Genomic DNA, 19,874 nt, shown 5'->3' on the forward strand with positions numbered 1-19,874 from the left:
AAAAAAAAAAAAAAAAAAGTTTACCATGGTTTGGAGTGCATCATTTATTGATAATGAGCATTAATCTCATAATCATTCTTTATCCCCCTTGTTTATATCTGAAGTAGTTACTGTATCCCCTTCAAATTTGTGAGGGAGCTTAGTAGAAGGCAGTCATTTTCTATTCAAAACTGATGTATCGTGTATTCTTATATATTAAATTATTGTTATGTAGATAATAATTTAATTCCATTGTTCTTAATGACCAAATCTTGAGTTATTGAACAATCTTTATCTTAGAAAATGTCCAATTGGCTACAATAGAATTATGATAGTAGAATTAGAAATGTCTTTGACAAATAACGAAATAAATGATTGTTTTCTTCTGTATACTCCATGATCTTTAGATTCTTTACACTTGGAATGCTGTGGAATTATAGAAGCAGTTTTAGCTGAAATTTAGGTCTAAGTCTGACTGTGCATTTTAGTGAGAAAGATTAGAGAAATTGGAAAATGGCTTCCAGTTCTTGCTCATCTGTGTGAACTTAAGACATATATTGTTTCTTTATTTGTACATTGAGTTGTAGAATATCTTCTCAATTTACATACAATAATTTGATGAGGATTAAGTAGTGGAAAACTGTTATGAATAAATGAATGAATGACCCATTTTGTGCAGGTATGATGTTGTTAGTATTAGCACCTGAGGACCCTGCAGCAGTGCTTCCGTAGCCTGTGAGGATGCTGCAGCAGTGCTCCTATAGCTGTTTGCATGTCATTGCAATTTATAATATAAAGTTACATGATTGCCTTGATCTTCTTAAATAAAATGAAAAACCCTGAAGGGCAGGAGCTCTGTCTTGTTATTTATCTGGCACATAGTAGATGCTCAATAAATATTGAACCAGGGAATTCCTGTTCCCCAAATTAGAATTCTCTATACCCCCCTTTTTTCCCCAGAATTTTACTTTTGGCTTTTATAATATTTTTAGTATAATACTAATTTCCAATACGTTGTATTTTCACATTCAGTTGGGGGGTGATGGATGAAGAAAAAATGTTATTGGCCAACCAGGAGTCATAATTTCAATCATAGATAATGATTTCTGTAGTTTCTATTAAAATCCATTAGAAGTTTAAATAACCAACTTATTATAAATGTGCTTTTGACACTCAGTCTGGTTATAATTTGGAGACTGCCCATTTAAGCTTCTGAACATTCAGATTACATTTCAAAATAAAGGGAGCCTTCTACGTGCTTGTAGGAAAGCAGTGTGAAGAAACTTCACGTGGATTCAAGTTGCAAGGGTGATCAGTTGACTCTGGTCTCTGGTATTAGGTGGAGGTTGGGGGTGACAGCATGACAAAAGTCCCTAGCCTGGGGATTTCTCCATTTAAAAAGCTTTGACGTCTCCCTCAACAAATCTTTTTGGATTTTTTGTTTGTTGTTATAACTTTTTCTAAGATTACCAGAGATTTTCCCCCCTCTCAGTGCTAATGAAATGGTGAAACAGTACATGTTTTTGGAAGATGAAATCAAGCCTAGTCTCTGAGTAATTTGTAGATTTTATCATCAGCCCTGCAGAAATTTTTTTCATACCTTTCTCTCTACATCCCCATTCCCCAAATAAAGAAGATTAAAACATGTTTATTTTATTTATGGGGAAGGTTTTACAATTTTTATTTCTAACAAATCATTATTTTGTATTCTTGTAGCTTTCTAGAATAACTTCAGTTAGTTAATAGCTTGTAAACAAGTCCTTAAAACAAAATTACTTTCATTCTTTTTCATTCTTAAAAGTTGTGTGCAACACAATCCTTTTGTCTTTTTAAAGCCAGGGATGGATGGCTTTAGGTATGTACCTGTGGGAACCTGGATGAGAACAGGAATATAGGTGTGTACCTGCAGCAGATGGGACCCTGGGTGAGAGTGTGCTTTTTCCATAGGTCTCAGCCACATTTGCAGCCAGTCTGGTCAGCAGCCCAGCCATTGGAGCATACCTGTCCGCCAGTTATGGAGACAGCCTTGTTGTGCTGGTGGCCACAGTGGTGGCTCTTCTGGACATCTGCTTCATCTTATTGGCTGTTCCAGAATCTTTGCCAGAGAAAATGAGACCTCTTTCCTGGGGAGCTCAGATTTCTTGGAAACAAGCAGACCCTTTTGCGGTAAATAAAAACATGAAAACATTTACTTTCCTAAATATCGTTCTAAGCCATGCAAATAAAAGAACATTCCTGCAGCCTCAAGCATCCTAGCAGTTGTTGATCTATTTTTTTCTCCAGTAAAAAAAAAAAAAATGTATTTGCAAGTAAGGAACTGAGGTAGACTGTACACCAAGGAATATATAGAATTGCTACTTCTTAAGTCAAGCATGTGGTTATTCTATGGGAAGAGACAAGAAATGTCCAGTTTATCCCTGATGAAGACATGGGAAGGAATGTTTTTTTTCTTTTTGCTTAGTTGTTTTCATCCTTCTTTTAACAAAATAAATGAAAGTGGCCATTTGAAATGGTTGTTTCGATTCACTTAAATTGAAAAAGGTTAAATGCATTTGGACCGACTAAAGTAGTTATTATCTTAAGTTGTTAATATAAACCCACGTTAAACAGAGGCTTTTAACTTGTCTTTTGCAGATTGAATGGAGTCTTTGTTTTCTCTTTTGTCATGGGGAAATCCCATTAACAACTAGAAAAAGTACTGAGAAGAAGAATCTTCTCTCCCCACCTTCTGTGGTTTGAAATTGTTCTTGAAGAAAATATGTGCGGAAAAAAATAACCAGAGATTTGATATTTGCTTTTTTCCCTTAAGTTTACCTTTTAGGAAAAATACATATAAGAAAATTAACTCATGAGAAATTTTTTTCTAAAAAGCTGCCTCCTTGTATGACATGGGGACCCTGCTCATTCTGTTTGTGCTGTAATGTCAGATATCAAGAAATAGGTGTGGAGAGAAGGAAACCAGGAGTAGAGCCAGTCAGACCTCCCACCTTGTCATGTACTGGTCAAGCTACACAGAGAAATTCCTCTATGAAGTGGAACTGTTGTGGCTTACTTTTCAGGGCTGTTGTGAGGATTGCAGTGAATGTATATAAATTAACCAGTCTAGTGTCTGGTATATAGCAAGGTCCCAATAGACATGAGCTACTTTTGCTTTTAATTATATGAAGGTGACAGTTATGATGACCTAGAATGCACTGCAAAACTCTACGCTCTGTGGACAACTTTTGGTGCACCTCTTGGTCTACTCAAACGTCCTGTGTAAAGAGGAGTATAGGATTTTGGACAAGATTGTAACATTCAAAAAGTTGTTACTGGTCAGAGAATTTTGTCATCACTGACCCCATGGCTGGAGCATACTTATTTGTCTACCAATTTTAAAGGCAAATTTAATACTAACATTTTAAAGAATAGAGTAAATTTATGTGTAATGAAAACACTGTACTGTTTATGGCTTTAAAGGAGTTGTATTATGAATGAATGAGAGATGAGATTTTCTTAAAAGGTTCTGGAGCAATGTTTTTTCAGGGTCTGTTCATAGGATGTTCAGGGTCTGTTTCAGGATGTGAACCAGTATTGTTAACAAAGAGAGAAAGCTGTAATATTTGAAACATACCTCTGAAATTAGGACTTGTAACCTCCTTAAAGAGATGGTGATAGATTTAATGTTAAGGCTCAGTTCCTTTTATAATCCATTCATCTTTTGTTATCCATCTTAATAGATCAAAACAGTGCAGCCAATATCCCAGAATATCAGTGACATCAGTATCTACTTGCTTTTTATATGTGTCTGTTTCTGCTTATTCCTAGTCACTGAAGAAGGTTGGAAAAGATTCTACCGTCTTACTAATCTGCATCACCGTTTTTCTTTCATACCTTCCTGAGGCTGGACAGTATTCAAGTTTTTTCCTCTATCTCAGGCAGGTGAGTAGTGAGTGCCTAGTAGCTTTTGAACATGAGGAAAATCAGAGATTGGGATCTGGCTAGAGGTATTTTGTGGGAAAACACTGTAGAGAAAAAAAATGTGTTAACTTGCTTCTAGTTATAAATGTAGGTGCTGACATATAATTAGTAGTCAGGAGACCTTTAGTGCAATAATTTTTAAAATACAATAAAATGTTTACTGTGGAAAAAATTTCTTTGAGAGTTATACAGAAAGAGAATTAGTAGAAACAGAATTTATTAAATCTTTAATAATACCCATTAAATTTCACAGAGAGGTAAAGTTTATTTCAGAAGTGCCCTGACCCCTGGGTCTGATCACAGCCAGCTTGCTTAGCCATCTGTAGTAGGCCATAGCTCAACACCACTATAGACTTCAAGGTGGCTCACAAACAATAACCAAAATAATCTTTTCTCCCTTCTGATTTTTCTCTTTAAAAATTTACACTTTACTTCGTCCTCCCCAAAAGGCAATTGACTTACGGCAATTAAAAAAAAAAGTTCCCTTTTCCAACTGTTGTTTTAGGTCTCTGCGATTGCTAAGACCTGAGTTGCCTTCCATTGCAATCCTGTCTTGGTCTTTTACTGATTTCACTGGAAGTCCTCCTCCTAATGGTTTACTCCACTTTGTCAGAGCAAGCCTCCTCCTAAGATAAATTCCTCTATTTTTAGAGATATTTTAAAATAAAATTTGTTAAATTCTCCATTCTCATAGTTTTCTTGAGAGTATGAGACTATAATATTTTATATGGTGGCACGTTTAAGTAAAACTTGTTTCAAGCAGTTTTATTTTTGTTTCGCTCATTATGGTGGGTGGATGCTGGAGATTTAGAGGGAAGAGTGGTGAGATAGTGTGGTTAATGTAGAAAATTATATATGCATACATTAAATTACATTAAATTTGCATTTAATGTAGAAAATAATGTAGGAAAAATGGGAAAGTCCAAGGAAGAAAGTGAAAAAACATGTCTCCTTCTCAAAGTGTTCAACATAGAGTTCCCAGCAAATCTATTTCTAGGTATATAGCCAAGAGAATTGAAAACACATACCTATACAAAAACTCTTACACAAATTATTATTCATAGTAGCCAAAAAGTAGAAACAACCCATATGCCTATTAACTGATGAAATGGATCAACAAATGTGAAATATCTATACAATGGAATGTTATTATTTGGCAATAAAAAGCAGTGAAGCACTGATACACACTACAACATGGTGAACTTTGAAAACATTATTATAAATGAAAGAAGCCAGACCATATATAGTATGATTCCATTTGTATGAAATGCTCAGAATAAATAAATCCATAGAGATAGAAAGTAGATTACTGGCTAGGTGGTAGAGTATGCTGGGGGAATGGGAATCCTAATGGAGTACCATGTTTGTTTGAGGAGTGATGAAAGCTTTTAAAATTGATCATGGTGTTAATTTCCCAACTCTGTGAATATAAAACTAAAACCATTGAATTGTACACTTGTAATGGGTGAATTGTATGGTATTTTAATTCTGTCTCAATAAAGCTGTTTTAAAAAATATATTTACGGGGGTTGTGGGGAGGGATGGACTGGGAGTTTGGGGTTCATAGATGCAAACTATTAAATATAGAATGTATGGACAACAGGGTCCTACTGTATAGCACAAGGAACTATATATTCAGTGTCCTGGGATAAATCGTAATGGAAAAGAATATAAAAGAGAATGTATATTATGTAAAACTGAGTCACTTTGCTGTACAGCAGAAACTGATGCATTGTAAATCAACAATACTTCAATTAAATATATATATATTTACAAATTAGACTGAGAAATAGATGCCAATTTTTAAAAATTGCATTTGATTAGAGAGTAATAGGATATTGTTAATGTCAGCAGCACTGGTTTGGGAACCCGAGGTTCTAGTTCTAACTCTTTATTAGCTAGTTGTGTAACTTGAAGCAAGACAGTCATTTATGAAATGTGAAGATTGTATACAATAATTTTTAAAGTTTTTTTCTGAATTTCGTAAAGTTTCAATAGATAGGGCAAATGAAAACTTGATATTTAAAAGTTAAAAGTTTTAGTAGGCATTTCAGAGCTGCTCTTAAGATTAAGAGGCTTAGAAATCATTACTAGCTAACTTTGGCTGCTCATTAGAATTAGAATCACCATGGAAGCTTTTTAAAACATACCTGTGTCTGGGCCCAGAGAGTCTGATTTAATTGGTCTCAAGTGGATTCCAGCATCTCATTTCTCCCCTCTCCCTTCTTCTCTTCTCCCCTTCTCTGTTGCCCACTTGATTTTAATGTGCATCCAAAGTTGAGAGCCACTGACTTTGCCAGTGAGCATACTCTGTGTTGGCAGCATCAAAAATCGAATCATTTTCTTCATGTTCTCTCCAATGCTTGATAATGTTATGTTTGTCTCTTGGTGGGTTGTGGATGGGGGTGGATATGAAAAAAATAGGTAGGCCTACAATAGAAAATATTATCTTAATGTTTAATATTTGTTAAATTAAGTTGTGCCGCTTATAATGATTTCTTATGACAGATTTAGATATAAATTATTGGTTAAATAGGTTCAACTTTGAGCACTGCCTAATTTGCCATTGTCAAGGTTTTATGAACTTTCCTCAACTATTTTATTCTATGGCTTTAATGGAGCATAACTCCTTATTTTTAATAATATGTATTACAAAGTGTTTTCATTTCCACAGGTCATAGGTTTTGGATCTGTTAAAATTGCAGCATTCATAGCTATGGTAGGAATTCTGTCTATTGTGGCTCAGGTGAGTGTTATTTTACCCATCTTTTTTTTTTTTTTTAATGTTTTTAATCTGAAGTTACTGTAGATTCATAGGAAGCTGCAAAGAAATATTCATGGAGATCTCCTGCACCACTACCTCAGTTCCCCTCCTCCTCTGCCATGGTAACATCTTGTGTCCTATGGTACAATATCAAACCCAGTAAACTGACATGGATACAGACCATAGAGTTATTCATTTTGCTGTGTTTTTTTGGTTTTTTTTTTTGTTTTTTTTTTTTTTCAGTACGCGGGCCTCTCACTGTTGTGGCCTCTCCCGTTGCGGAGCACAGGCTCCAGACACGCAGGCTCAGCACCCATGGCTCGCAGGCCCAGCCGCTCCACGGCATGTGGAATCTTCCCGGACCTGGGCCCGAACCCGTGTCCCCTGCATTGGCAGGCAGACCCTCAACCACTGCGCCACCAGGGAAGCCCGAGTTATTCCATTTTTAATAGAACCTTAAGGTTATGATTTAGGAGGAATTTAACACAACTTTTCAGTACTTTGTAGAGGATGTGTTGTTACCTCTAATGGGTCAATTTAGCAAATAAAAGTTTGCTTTTACAACCACCAACCACAATCTAACTCCAGTATTGCAAAATTAACCAGAAAAATGTTTCAGTATTATTTTAATATTGAAAAGTAATGAAGGTGAAAAGCAGAAATGAAATTTTGTAACTATTACAATCCTTGCTATCCCCAGGACTGAAGAAATGTGGTAAGTCAGTACATTAAGATATATGTAATGAGTAAAGAGTATTTATTAAACGTTTCCCCATCTATTATAGGACCAAAAAAAGCAGGGCATATGTGCTTTAAATTAATTCATTGATATGCTTAGGTGCATTTACTGTATCATATGGGACTGTTATGAGGCTATATCCCTGGACCAGCTATATGCTGCTTTAAAGCATGGTAGGCCAGGTGGAGCACTCTTCTGTGATAACTCTCTCAAAGAGAAATGAGAAGGCTGCAAAACTGCTTTGCCCAAATATTAAAATTGACAAGGCTCATAGGAATGCATCAAACCGGGGGCCTTTTATTTTTTTTTAACTGTATCAACAAATGTAAATTATGTTAAACTTTCAAGTTGCTTATGATTTTGGCTTGTTTTTTATATTAACTCTGGTTAGTCAGTTAGCCTAGATTCATCTTTTATCCTATGCCTTTTCAGGCTATCTCATCTAATTTTTTAGCAGAGTATATATTTGTTAAAATCACATTTGTATCTGTCCGACTTTGTGAAACTGTTAACCCCCACCAAAATCCCACATATTCTGTAAATGTTTGTCAGGGGGTTGCTATTCACTGGTGGTTAAATTATTGGCATTTCTCCAAAGAGACAGAGACATTTTCTTCTCAATCACAGTAACTGTTGAACAGCTGTGATGACCTTTTGGGAAGTGATAAGCACCAGATAAACAGGTTTCTGGGGAGGAGGCCAAAGGCCCTGAGCCCAGGTTAGTCTGGGAAGGCCCTGGAGTTTCACCCCTTAAGAGCTACATCAGTACTGCACGGCCTCCAAGGTCTTAGGTCAGGTGATCTGCCATTTTGAGATTCTTGGTCACCATTAATGGGCTTCCCCATAGAACTTGCATCAAATCTTGTGTTTGTGTTCATATGATTACTCAGGATTATCCCCTTTGCTTTGCAGACGGTCTTTCTTACCATCTTGATGAGATCATTAGGGAATAAGAACACCGTTCTCCTTGGTTTGGGTTTTCAGATGTTCCAGTTAGCCTGGTACGGTTTTGGATCTCAGGCATGGTAAGCCTCTCCCATGGATTCTCATGAACTAATAGATAGATGTATCTTTTAGAGGAGCTCTAATTAGTTGAGTGTGATGTGAAGGAAGCAGGAGTTATTTTACTGGCATAGTGTAGTCAACATTTCAAAAACTGTTTAGACTTAATTTGGGGAAGAGTAGAGCTGGTAATTTAGGATTATTTGGATAGATTGCCTTCACCTCAGTAGGCTTTCAGTGAGTTGCTACTTCCTCCGACCCTCCATAAAAAAGTTTTATGCCTAATTTTTAAACACATTTGTCAATTTTTGGAGACAACACATTATAGGCAAAAACAAAACAAGAAGACAAGGAAAAATGACTGATTATGGTGGGATTTACTACTATCATTAGCTCAGTGACTTTGGACAGTGACATAACCTTTATAATACAAAGCATATGAGTTAGATGAACACTGAGATCTCCTCCAGAATCTTGTGTGTCCTGATCAGTTATTACTCCTAATGTATTAGATTCCCATTAAGAGGAAGGAAGTTCACATTAAGCGGAAGGAAGTTCACATTAAGCCTTGTGGAATAAGAAGAAATAAAAAGAATTTTGAGTGCTATTTTCTTGTGTCGCAAGTTTCCCTATGTGCCTGGCTACCAAATACTAGAGTTCATATCTCCGTTTTAGATATTTGAATTGGTCCCCATTTTGCAGTCATAAATGGATGACACAATTTAGAAGAACTCGAAATGCTTTAGGTGGTCAGTGGTTGATTCTTTTTGTTCTTGGAAATCTTAATTTCAGTCCCATGAACTTTGGTTCAGTAGCTGATTCAGTCAAACTCATGCTACCTTAGAAAGATTCTGTCGACATAAAGGGTTTTTCCTTTTAAGTAAGGACATGCATGTCATCCCCAAGAGAGTCTGGCCAAGCAGGTTTTAAGCCCAGTTGGGGCTTCACTTTGCTCACACTCAACGCCTAATACTGACACACATGTAGGTCCCTTTCATTGAGAAAAAAACAAAGGTCTAAAGGAAGCACACTTGGAAGTCTGCAGGATGTCATCCTGAACTTCAGGTCTCTGAAGTGTTGTGTGCCACCAACTTTTTCTGTCAGTGGCACACAACACTTTATTGAGGGGTAGAAAACTGAGCAGCTCAAAGACAGTATGGAGGTGAGCCTTTGAGAAGTACAAAGAAAAAAGTGGAAAATTGTTAGGGAAAATGTGACATTTATAGAAACAAGAAATCCTTTTGCATTTCACTGAGTTTGCATCTAAATACGGTAATAGGGAAACTAGGAAGAAGAACAGATTTGACAGAGGTAAAAATAAAGAAATGAAACTTTCCCGGCCCATGAAGTGATCAGTATTAACAGATGCATAACCTTCTAGGTTAAAAAAAAAATCCATTTTTAAAGAGGAAAAAAATAAGTGCAACTTAACACAAGAAAACAGAAAGCATTTTGTGCTTTTGCCATTGATTGTACTCTGAACAGCAAGCTCATTGGGGCTGGACTGCTCCCTGACCGCAGCCTGTCCTGTCATTGCAGGATGATGTGGGCAGCAGGGACCGTGGCCGCCATGTCCAGCATCACATTTCCAGCAGTCAGTGCCCTCGTCTCTCGGAATGCAGAGTCAGATCAGCAAGGTGAGGTCACTGTTTTCCTCCTTCAACGGAGACGTACCTGCCATAAGCATGAGCAACTCTGAGCCTCTCTTCACATCAACAAAGCAAGAGGTTACAGCCATGTGGTCCCTGCTCAACAATCATACCTATTTACTTTGGCAAATAGGAAAATTCTGTTTTCCTTCCTACTTTGATCTTTGATCATATTTTTGAAATCTGGACTCAGCAGGTCAGAATACTAAGACAACTATCCATTTTCTCTTTTCAGTTTTGACTCCTCTTTTATTTGTCACCGTTAGAATTTACTACACTTTAATCATATTTTAACAGACTAGTTAGTAAAACAATGAGTTCTTTATTTAATCACTGAAATTTCTTTAATTTGGAATCACTCAAAGTCCATTACTCAGTTTAGGAAATGATTCTTTGAGTGGATAAAGAAAAATTAATCTGAGTAGTTCTTGATAATTGGATGCAGAGTGAGAGAAAAAATTAAGATGACTATGTAGAGTAGCACTCTGTCTAGACTCTTACTTCATCCTTCTTGTGCCTTTGGCTTCCCTATCAAGCAGTTCCTACTGCCAAAATTAATCCTTTTCTTTCTCCATCACTTAATGGCTTACCTGACTGTATTCAGGAAGTAGTGAATTTTAGAAGAAAAGAATTTTTAATGCCTTAGAGATATTTTTAAAGTTTCAATAAAAAACTAGATTGGAAAAGATAGTTTATTCATTGCACCTATTTTTCCACATCAGAAATTAGCCATCTTATTCATATCTACTTTTATTTTTTTAATTTTTTTTTTTTTACAGTAGGTCCTTGTTGGTTATCTATTTTAAATATAGCAGTATCATTTGAAGACCACAAATTCTTTGTGTTACCCTGGTTATGTTAACTTAGCTGACTGTGCATCCTTGGGGAGATGTTGTGCTTGAAGTAAAGGCATGAGCTATCTGTGAAGGATGGGCATTGCCTTGGCATCTAAGAGACACTATCCTATCTCTCAGGGCATGAATTTTCTTTGGCTTTTTTTATGCTTACATGTATTAATACAGGTGTTTCTAAATGTCAGCATATAAACTTATTAGAACACACTGTATTACGTTGAATTATATTTGACCATTTTTGATTTACAGAAACATTTATCTCATGATTCAAGCTAATTTTTTACCTGCCACATTAGATACCAGAGATATCTAGAAATTAGCACTTGGGTTTTTCAGTAGAGGTGTACAGGGAGATGGACCTGGAGTATTTAGGTCACTATGAGGAACAGAATCTGTCTGAAGGTTCTGGGAGCACACAGCATCAGGACCTCTATGGACTCACACATGGGCAGGGATACAAGAGGCAAAGGCAGATTTTTATTGTAAAAGCACCATTAAATGAGTAGAAAAGGAAAATCTCAATCCACAGAAAAGTATAAATTGCCTATAAATGGAGAATATTAAAACTTTTTATTATTCCCTGATTATAGGAAGATCTGCTGTTAGGGAATTCAGCCTCAAAAGGATTTTAGAAACATCATTGTCATTTCATACCCTATAGATCTTAGGACATTGAGTGAGGAAAACATTAAAAGGACATAGAAAACCAAGGAAACATTTGTGCAATGAACGAAAATATGATGGGTAAATTCCCTAAAATCTACTTTCCACAGCCCAGACTACTCAGTCCAGCAGAAGCAGTATTTCATATTAGTAAGAAAGTACTGTTAAGTCTCCAATCTTGAGATGCTTATCTGAGAAGACTGGCTCCCTTCTCTTTTTTCTGACTTAGGAGTTGCCCAGGGTATCATAACTGGAATAAGAGGACTGTGTAATGGCCTGGGGCCAGCCCTGTATGGCTTCATATTCTACATGTTCCACGTGGAACTGACTGAGTTGGAACTGGAATTGAATTCTAACAATGCTGCCCTGCAGGTAATTTGGTAATAAGTCTAGGTTTACAATAGCAATTGTGTCTGATTATAGCAAAATCTTCTGACCTTAAATTTGGAAAGTGTTCTTATTTTTATAATACTATTGTATTTGACAGTAGTAAGTGTTGTGTTCATTGCTTCCTGGGACTAGGGAGGGATCATTTCAGTGATTTAATATCTTATGTAAAAGATTTGTCTTAACTTTGTTCAGATTCTGTTTTCACCTGTATAATTACTCTGATTAGAATGCTGTCCTCTGGTGAAGCTCAGGCCAAATAAAAGATGAAATGACCTAAAATTGCAGCTGGAATTTGAGCTAGAGTGCTTTTTCTATTTATTTGCTATTACTTCCCTCCGTCCAAGCTATATGTAATATAGATTTCTGTACAAAATTGGAATTACTGTTCATGTACATAGTGCATGATCTCAGGTCACAGGGCAGGATTAGAGATAAACAACTGTTGTTTACATGTTTGGTTAAGCTGTTGGAAAGTTTGGATAAGCTGTTGGAAAGTGGTGCACAAAGCAGTGATTAGTTGCCCTCCATCATATTCCAGACACCAGGCTCTGTTAGAATTTGCTATGACACTTAATGAGCATTTGCTTATGAGAAAATAACTCACTTTTCAGTGGTGGGCTTTTTTGGGGTCGTCCAGGACTAATTTTGATTGGAAAGACTAACGAAATTCTTCATCTTCATTTGTTTCCCACACCCATCAGGGAGCTGTCATCCCAGGCCCACCATTTTTATTTGGGGCATGTATAGTTCTTATGTCTTTTCTGGTTGCCTTATTCATCCCTGAATACAGTAAAGGCAGTGGAATTCAAAAACATAGCAACAGCATCAGCGGCAGCCTGACCAACACAACAGAACGAGGCAGTGATGAAGACATTGAGCCACTACTGCAAGACAGCAGCATCTGGGAGCTCTCTTCCTTCGAGGAGCCTGGGAATCAGTGCACTGAGCTATAAACTCTACAGAAACGAGAATTCTGTAGACTCCATCTCTGAGAGCCATGGGGGAGCCACACTACACTGGAGACTTCATGGTGCTGGAGAGGAGATACTAGTGGCATCCTTCAAGGCCGAGTTTGAGAAGTAACCACCTCCATCCCTTGTCTCCCTCCCCTTCCTCCTCCTGTTCCTTTTCTACCATTCTTTTTCTTTCTGTTTATATGTTAGAACAAGTTAAGGTTTGAAATACTTTTCTGCAAATAATATGCAACTCTCAAAGTTATCTGGAGTCCACACTTTGAAACTCAGAAAAAGTCATCTCTGGTAGAAAGGATGACTTTCCTTTAATAACTCCAGAGTAAGAGTGACCCTGTCCTTTTCAGTAGAAGGTACAGGATTATAGTACAACTGCCTTCTCTGGCAAAATTTGAGGTAAAGAATCCCATATTTTCTTCCCTCCTGTTTCTCTGAACTGTGCCCATTTAACCCATAGGTGTTTATGAGTGGCCACTCCAAGAGTCACTCAGTATCAGGGATCTATTGCCTTTGTTCAAAGGTCAAGCAAATAACTAGTCTAACTCTCCTTTCCTTCTCTCTACTTCCTATTCTTGGCTAGAATGAAATTCAGCATATACACCTCTGGACAGTAATAATATTGATTAGTGATAACCTTTACCAGATGAAGGAAAATTTTTTAATAAATATAAATCATGAAGAACTAGCAATTCAGATTCCTGGACCTAATGTTTTGGTTAGATCCAAGGTGAGTTTACAGAAGGAAAACATACATCAGCCATTCTGGTGGCAACACAGAAATTGGAGGGTGCTTGTAAGAAAGTTTTCAACGGTGTAAACATTCCTAAGTGAGAATGAGAGTTAGTAACTGGATACCAGTGGAGTTTATATCCAAGTTTAGACTGACGTAATGCATTCTTACTGTATTTGCTCCCACCCACATCTCCTGTGTCTTACTTTTCAGTGTTTCTCATTCATCACACCCCTGCCTTAACTGCTCTATGTAGGCATTTGTTTTCAGTCAGTCTTTATTTTCATCTGTGTATCTGCCATTTGAATCTCATAGGAATATGCACAGCAAATTCCTTTCTAAAACATGATGGTTTAAGAAGCTCAGTTTCACAATAAGTGTCTTGCTAATTTTTCGAGATGTTTTATGGACAAAGAATACTTTACAGATTATATGTATTTTCCTGCACCAGTAAGTGGACCATTAACTAGGGCCCATCTTTAACATAGCACTCCTTTGAAAGTTTTATAGGTATGAAATATATGTAGATATTCATAAGGAGTTTTAATTTTTTTTGATGGGGTGCTATGTAAATCTTGTATTTATAAATGTAATGAAGGTATTGACAGAAAAAAATATATACAACTTTTATAAAGGATTGTGTACTGACTGAATACATTTAAAAGAAAATATATTTTGAAACCTGTTCTGCTGCGAACAAAGATAACATATCTTTTTACTATGCTGTTGGTTTTTAAGTTAAGCTTCCTAATGCATAATAAATTTGCAATGGATACTTTTATGTCTTTTGTGTTTCTTTAAAGCGAACAGTACCATTGATCTTTGGGTTCTCCTTTGGGTGACTTTCAACTGAAATAAGTTTTTAGTCAGTAAGCTAATGCAGAAGATATGTGTATTTTCAAAATAAGTTTCATTTCAAAATCTCCCTTCAAAAAGTGATCTTCAAAAAGAGATCACAACTATTTTTTATTTTTAAAAAAAGTAGGGATACAAACATACTTGTACACCCATGTTTATTAGCAGCATCATTCACAGTAACCAAAAGGTGGAAGCAACCCGTGTCCATTGTTGGATGAATGGATAAAGAAAATATGGTATATATTATACATAAATGGAATATTATTTGGCCTTTAAAAGGAACGAAGTTTTGACACACGCTACGATGTGGATGAACCTTGAAGATATTATGCTAAGTGAAATAAGGCTGTCACAAGATGACAAATACTATATGGTTCAACTTATATGAAATATCTAGTCAAATTCATACAGAAAGTAGAATAGTGGTTGCAGGACTAGGGGGAAGGGGAAGTGGGAAGTTATTATTTAATGGGTAGAGTTTCAGTTTTGCAGGAGAAGTTCTGGAGATGGATGGTGAGGATGGTTGCACAACAATGTAAATGTACTTAATGCCACTGAACTACTTAAAAATGGTTTAAATGATCCATTTTATGTTAGGTATATTTTGCCACAATTTTTAAAATATGCTGTCATGGAGTCTTTGTTCTTTACCACTGCTTATCAAAATTGTAGTTTCTTTACCCAGTATAACAAATGTCATTTTTTAAAATTAGGTAGATTTTTAAAATTGAGATAAAATTAACAGGTATATTTTGCCACAGTTTTTAAAAGATGCTCTCATGGAGTCTTTGTTCTTTACCATTGCTTATCAAAATTGTAGTTTCTTTACCCAGTATAACAAATGTCATTTTTTAAAATTAGGTAGATTTTTTAAATTGAGATAAAATTAGCCATTTTAACCATTCCAAAGTATACAATTCAGTGGTTTTTAGTTTATTCACAAGGTTGTACAGCTATCAGCACTATCTAATTCCAGAACATTTCCATCATCCCAAAAGAGAAACCCCATACCCATTAGCAATCACTACCAATTCCCCCTATCCCCACCCCCTGGAAACCAGTAATATACTTTATGTCTATAGATTTGCCTATTTTGGACATTTCATATAAATGGAATCATACAGTATGTGACCTTTTGTGTCTGGCTTCTTTCACATAGCATGTTTTCAAGGTTCATCCATGTTGTAGCATGTGTCAATTTTTATTCCTTTTTAAGGCTGAATAGTCCATTGTGTGGCATATACCACATTTTCTTTATTCAGTTATCAATAGTGTATCACTCATATGTCAGTTGGCATTTGGATTGTTTTCACTTTTAGGTTATTTTGAATAATGCTGCTATAAACATTCTTGTCCAAGTTTTTGTGTGAACATGTCCTCCTAGGTGTATGTCAGGGAGTAGAGTTGCTAGGTCATGTAGTAACTATGACTAGCCATCTGAGCAACCAACACAGAGCTGCACATTTTACATTCCCATCAGTAATGTAAGAGGGCTTCAGTTTCTCTGTATCCTTCCCAACATTTGTTATTTTCTATTTTGTTGTTGTTTATAGACATCCTAGTGAGTTTAGAGTGGTATCTCATTGTGGTTTTGATTTGCATTTCCCTAATGATTGATGATGATGTTGAGCATCTTTTTGTGTGCTTATTTGCCATTTGTATCTTTTCTTTGGAGAAATATCTATTCAAGTCCTTTGCTTATTTTTGAATCAAGATGTTTGTTCTCGTTGAGTTGTAAGAGTTTTTTATATATTCTGGACACTAGACTCTTATCAGATGTATGATTTGCAAATATTTTCTCCCATTCTGTGGGTTGGCTTTTCTGTTTCTTTATGGTGTCCTTTGATGCACAAAAGTTTGTGTTGATTAGGTCCAATTTATTAGCTTTTTTCTTTTCGGTGTTTTGTATGGTGTCATATCTAAGAATCTGTTATCAAATCCAAGGTAATGAATTTAACCACATGTTTTCTTTTTTTTTTTTCTTTTTTCACGCATCTTAAAAGTTACCATTTTAACCATTTTAAAGGTACAATTCAGTGTTTTTTAGTATAGTCATAATATTGTTTAGCCATCTGTACTAACTCCAAAATCTTTTCATGTGCTTGCTGGCCATTTGAATATTCTCTTTGCAGAAATGTGTATTCAAATCCTTTGCCCATTTTTAAAATGGATTATCTTTGGTTGTTGGGTTGTAAGTGATCTTTATATATTCTGGATGTAGACTTTTATCAGATAACACTGTTTATAAATATTTTCTCTCATTCTGTGGTTTTTCTTTTTACTTTCTTGATAGTGTCCTCTCATGCACAAATTTTGATAAAGTCCAGTTTATTTTTTTCTTTTGTCAATTGTGCTTTTGGTGGCATATTTGAGAAACCATTGACTAATCCAAGGTCATGAAAGTTTACAGTTATTTTTCCCTTCTAAGAGTTATATAGTTTTATCTCCTACATTTAGATATTTGATCCATTTTGGGTAAATTTTTTGTATATGGTGTGAGATAGAAGTCCTAATTTATCCTTTTATATGTAGTTATCCAGTGCCCCGCACCATTAGTGGTTGTCCTTTTTTTTTTTAAACATGTTTATTGGAGTATAATTGCTTTACAATGGTGTGTTAGTTTCTGCTTTATAACAAAGTGAATCAGCTATACATATACCCCCATATCTCCTCCCTCTTGCGTCGCCCTCCCTCCCACCGTACCTATCCAACCCCTCTAGGTGGACACAAAGCACTGAGCTGATATCCCTGTGCTATACGGCTGCTTCCCACTAGCTATTTTACATTTGGTAGTGTATATAAGTCCATGCCACTCTCTCACTTCGTCCCAGCTTACCCTTCCTCCTCCCCGTGTCCTCAAGTCCATTCTCTACGTCTGCGTCTTTATTCTCGTCCTGCCCCTAGGTTCATCAGAAAAATTTTTTTTTTTTAGATTCCATTTATATCTGTTAGCATATGGTATTTGTTTTTCTCTTTCTGACTTACTTCACTCTATGACAGACTAGGTCCATCCACCTCACTACAAATAACTCAATTTCGTTTATTTTTATGCCTGAGTAATATTCCATTGTATATATGTGCCATATCGTCTGTCGATGGAAACTTAGGTCACTTCCATGACCTGCTATTGTAAATAGTGCTACAATGAACATTGGGGTGCATATGTCTTTTTGAATTATGGTTTTCTCTGGGTTTATGCCCAGTAGTGGGATTGCTGGATCATATGGTAATTCTATTTTTGGTTTTTAAGGAACCTCCATACTGTTCTCCATAGTGGCTGTATCAATTTACATTCCCACCAACAGTGCAAGAGGGTTCCCTTTTCTCCACACCCTCTCCAGCATTTATTGTTTGCAGATTTTCTGATGATGCCCATTCTAACTAGTGCGAGGAGATGATACCTCATTGTAGTTTTGATTTGCATTTCTCTAATGATTAGTGATGTTAAGCAGTGTGCTTTCATGTGCTTCTTGGCCATCTGTATGTCTTCTTTGGAGAAATGTCTCTTTAGGTCTGCCCATTTTTGGATTGGGTTGTTTGTTTTTTGATATTGAGCTGCTTGAAAATTTTGGAGATTAATCCTTTGTCAGTTGATTCGTTAGTAAATATTTTCTCCCAGTCTGAGGGTTGTCTTTTCGTCTTGTTTGTAGTTTCCTTTGCTTTGCAAAAGATTTCAAGTTTCATTAGGTCCCATTTGTTTATTTTTGATTATATTTCCATTACTCTAGAAAGTGGATCAAACAGGATCTTGCTGTGATTTATGTCAGAGTGTTCTTCCTATGTTTTCCTCTAAGAGGTTTATAGTGTCCGGTCTTACATTTAGGTCTCTAATACATTTTGAGTTTATTTTAGTGTATGGTGTTAGGGAATATTCTAATTTCATTCTTTTACGTATAGCTGGCCAGTTTTCCCAGCACCGCTTATTGAAGAGACTGTCTTTTCTCCATTGTATATCATTGCCTTCTTTGTCATAGATTAGTTGAACATAGGTGCGTGGGTTTCTCTATGGGCTTTCTATCCTGTTCCATTGATCTATATTTCTGTTTTTGTTCCAGTTCCACATTGTCTTGATTAGGGTAGCTTTGTAGTACAGTCTGAAGTCAGGGAGTCTGATTCCCCCAGCTCCGTTTTTTTTCCTCATTACTGCTTTGACTATTCAGGGTCTTTTGTGTTTCCATATAAATTGTGAAATTTTTTGTTCTAGTTTTGTGAAAAATGCCATTGGTAGTTTGATAGGGATTGCATTGAATCTAGATTGCTTTGGGTAGTATAGTCATTTACACAATGATTCTTCCAATCCAAGAACATGGTATGTCTCTCCATCTGTTCGTATCAATTAGTTTCTTTCATCAGTGTCTTATAGTTTTCTGCATACAGGTCTTTTGTCTCCTTAGGTAGATTTATTCCTAGGCATTTTATTCTTTTTGTTGCAGTGGTAAATGGGAATGTTTCCTTAATTTCTCTTTCAGATTTTCCATCATTAGTGTATAGGAATGCAGGAGATTTCTGTTCATTAATTTTATATCCTGCTACTTTACCAAATTCATTGATTACCTCTAGTAGTTTTCTGGTAGCATCTTTAGGATTCTCTATGTAAAGTATCATGTCATCTGCAAACAATGACAGCTTTACTTCTCCTTTTCTGATTTGGATTCCTTTTATTTCTTTTTCTTCTTTGATTGCTGTGGCTAAAACTTCCAAAACTATGTTGAATAATAGTGGTGAGAGTGGACAACCTTGTCTTGTTCCTGATCTTAGAGGAAATGGTTTCAATATTGCACCATTCAGAACGATGTTGGCTGTTGGTTTGTAATATATGGACTTTATTATGTTGAGGTAAGTTCCCTCTATGCCTAGTTTCTGGAGGGTTTTTATCATAAATGGGTGTTGAATTCTGTTGAAAGCTTTTTCTGCATCTGTTGAGATGATCATATGGTTTTTCTGTTTCAATTTGTTAAAATGGTTTATCACATTGATTAATTTGTGTATATTGAAGAATCCTTGCATTCCTGGGATAAACCCCACTGGATCATGCTGTATGGTCCTTTTAATGTGCTGCTGGATTCTGTTTGCTAGTATTTTGTTGAGGACTTTTGCATCTGTGTTCATCAGTGATATTGGCCTGTAGTTTTCTTTCTTTGTCACATCTTTGTCTAGTTTTGGTATCAGGGTGATGGTGGCCTCGTCGAATGAGTTTGGGAGTGTTCCTCCCTCTGCTATATTTTGGATGAGTTTGAGAAGGATGGGTGTTAGCTCTTCTCTAAATGTTTGATAGAATTCACCTGTGAAGCCATCTGGTCCTGGGCTTTTGTTTG

At 36.2% G+C, this 19,874-nt stretch overlaps 1 protein-coding gene across 3 annotated transcripts in view; it reads left to right on the top strand.

The window, feature by feature from the left end:
- MFSD14B (major facilitator superfamily domain containing 14B) overlaps window positions 1-14,482 on the top strand; it is an 81,258-nt gene extending 66,776 nt beyond the window's left edge. For 2 of the 3 annotated variants that reach the window (XM_007122292.4, XM_055087278.1), the window contains exons 6-12: window positions 1,927-2,145; window positions 3,787-3,900; window positions 6,614-6,685; window positions 8,355-8,467; window positions 9,984-10,081; window positions 11,840-11,982; window positions 12,702-14,482. In XM_007122292.4, the coding sequence (XP_007122354.2) occupies window positions 1,927-2,145; window positions 3,787-3,900; window positions 6,614-6,685; window positions 8,355-8,467; window positions 9,984-10,081; window positions 11,840-11,982; window positions 12,702-12,953 (1,011 nt within the window). In that variant the 3' untranslated portion in view covers window positions 12,954-14,482. The remainder of the gene's footprint in view (window positions 1-1,926; window positions 2,146-3,786; window positions 3,901-6,613; window positions 6,686-8,354; window positions 8,468-9,983; window positions 10,082-11,839; window positions 11,983-12,701) is intronic. The other variant, XM_024117173.3, reaches the window with a different exon arrangement.
- The last annotated feature ends 5,392 nt before the right edge of the window (window positions 14,483-19,874 follow it).

This window comes from Physeter macrocephalus, chromosome 9, assembly GCF_002837175.3.
Source record: "Physeter macrocephalus isolate SW-GA chromosome 9, ASM283717v5, whole genome shotgun sequence".
NCBI lineage: Eukaryota > Metazoa > Chordata > Mammalia > Artiodactyla > Physeteridae > Physeter > Physeter macrocephalus.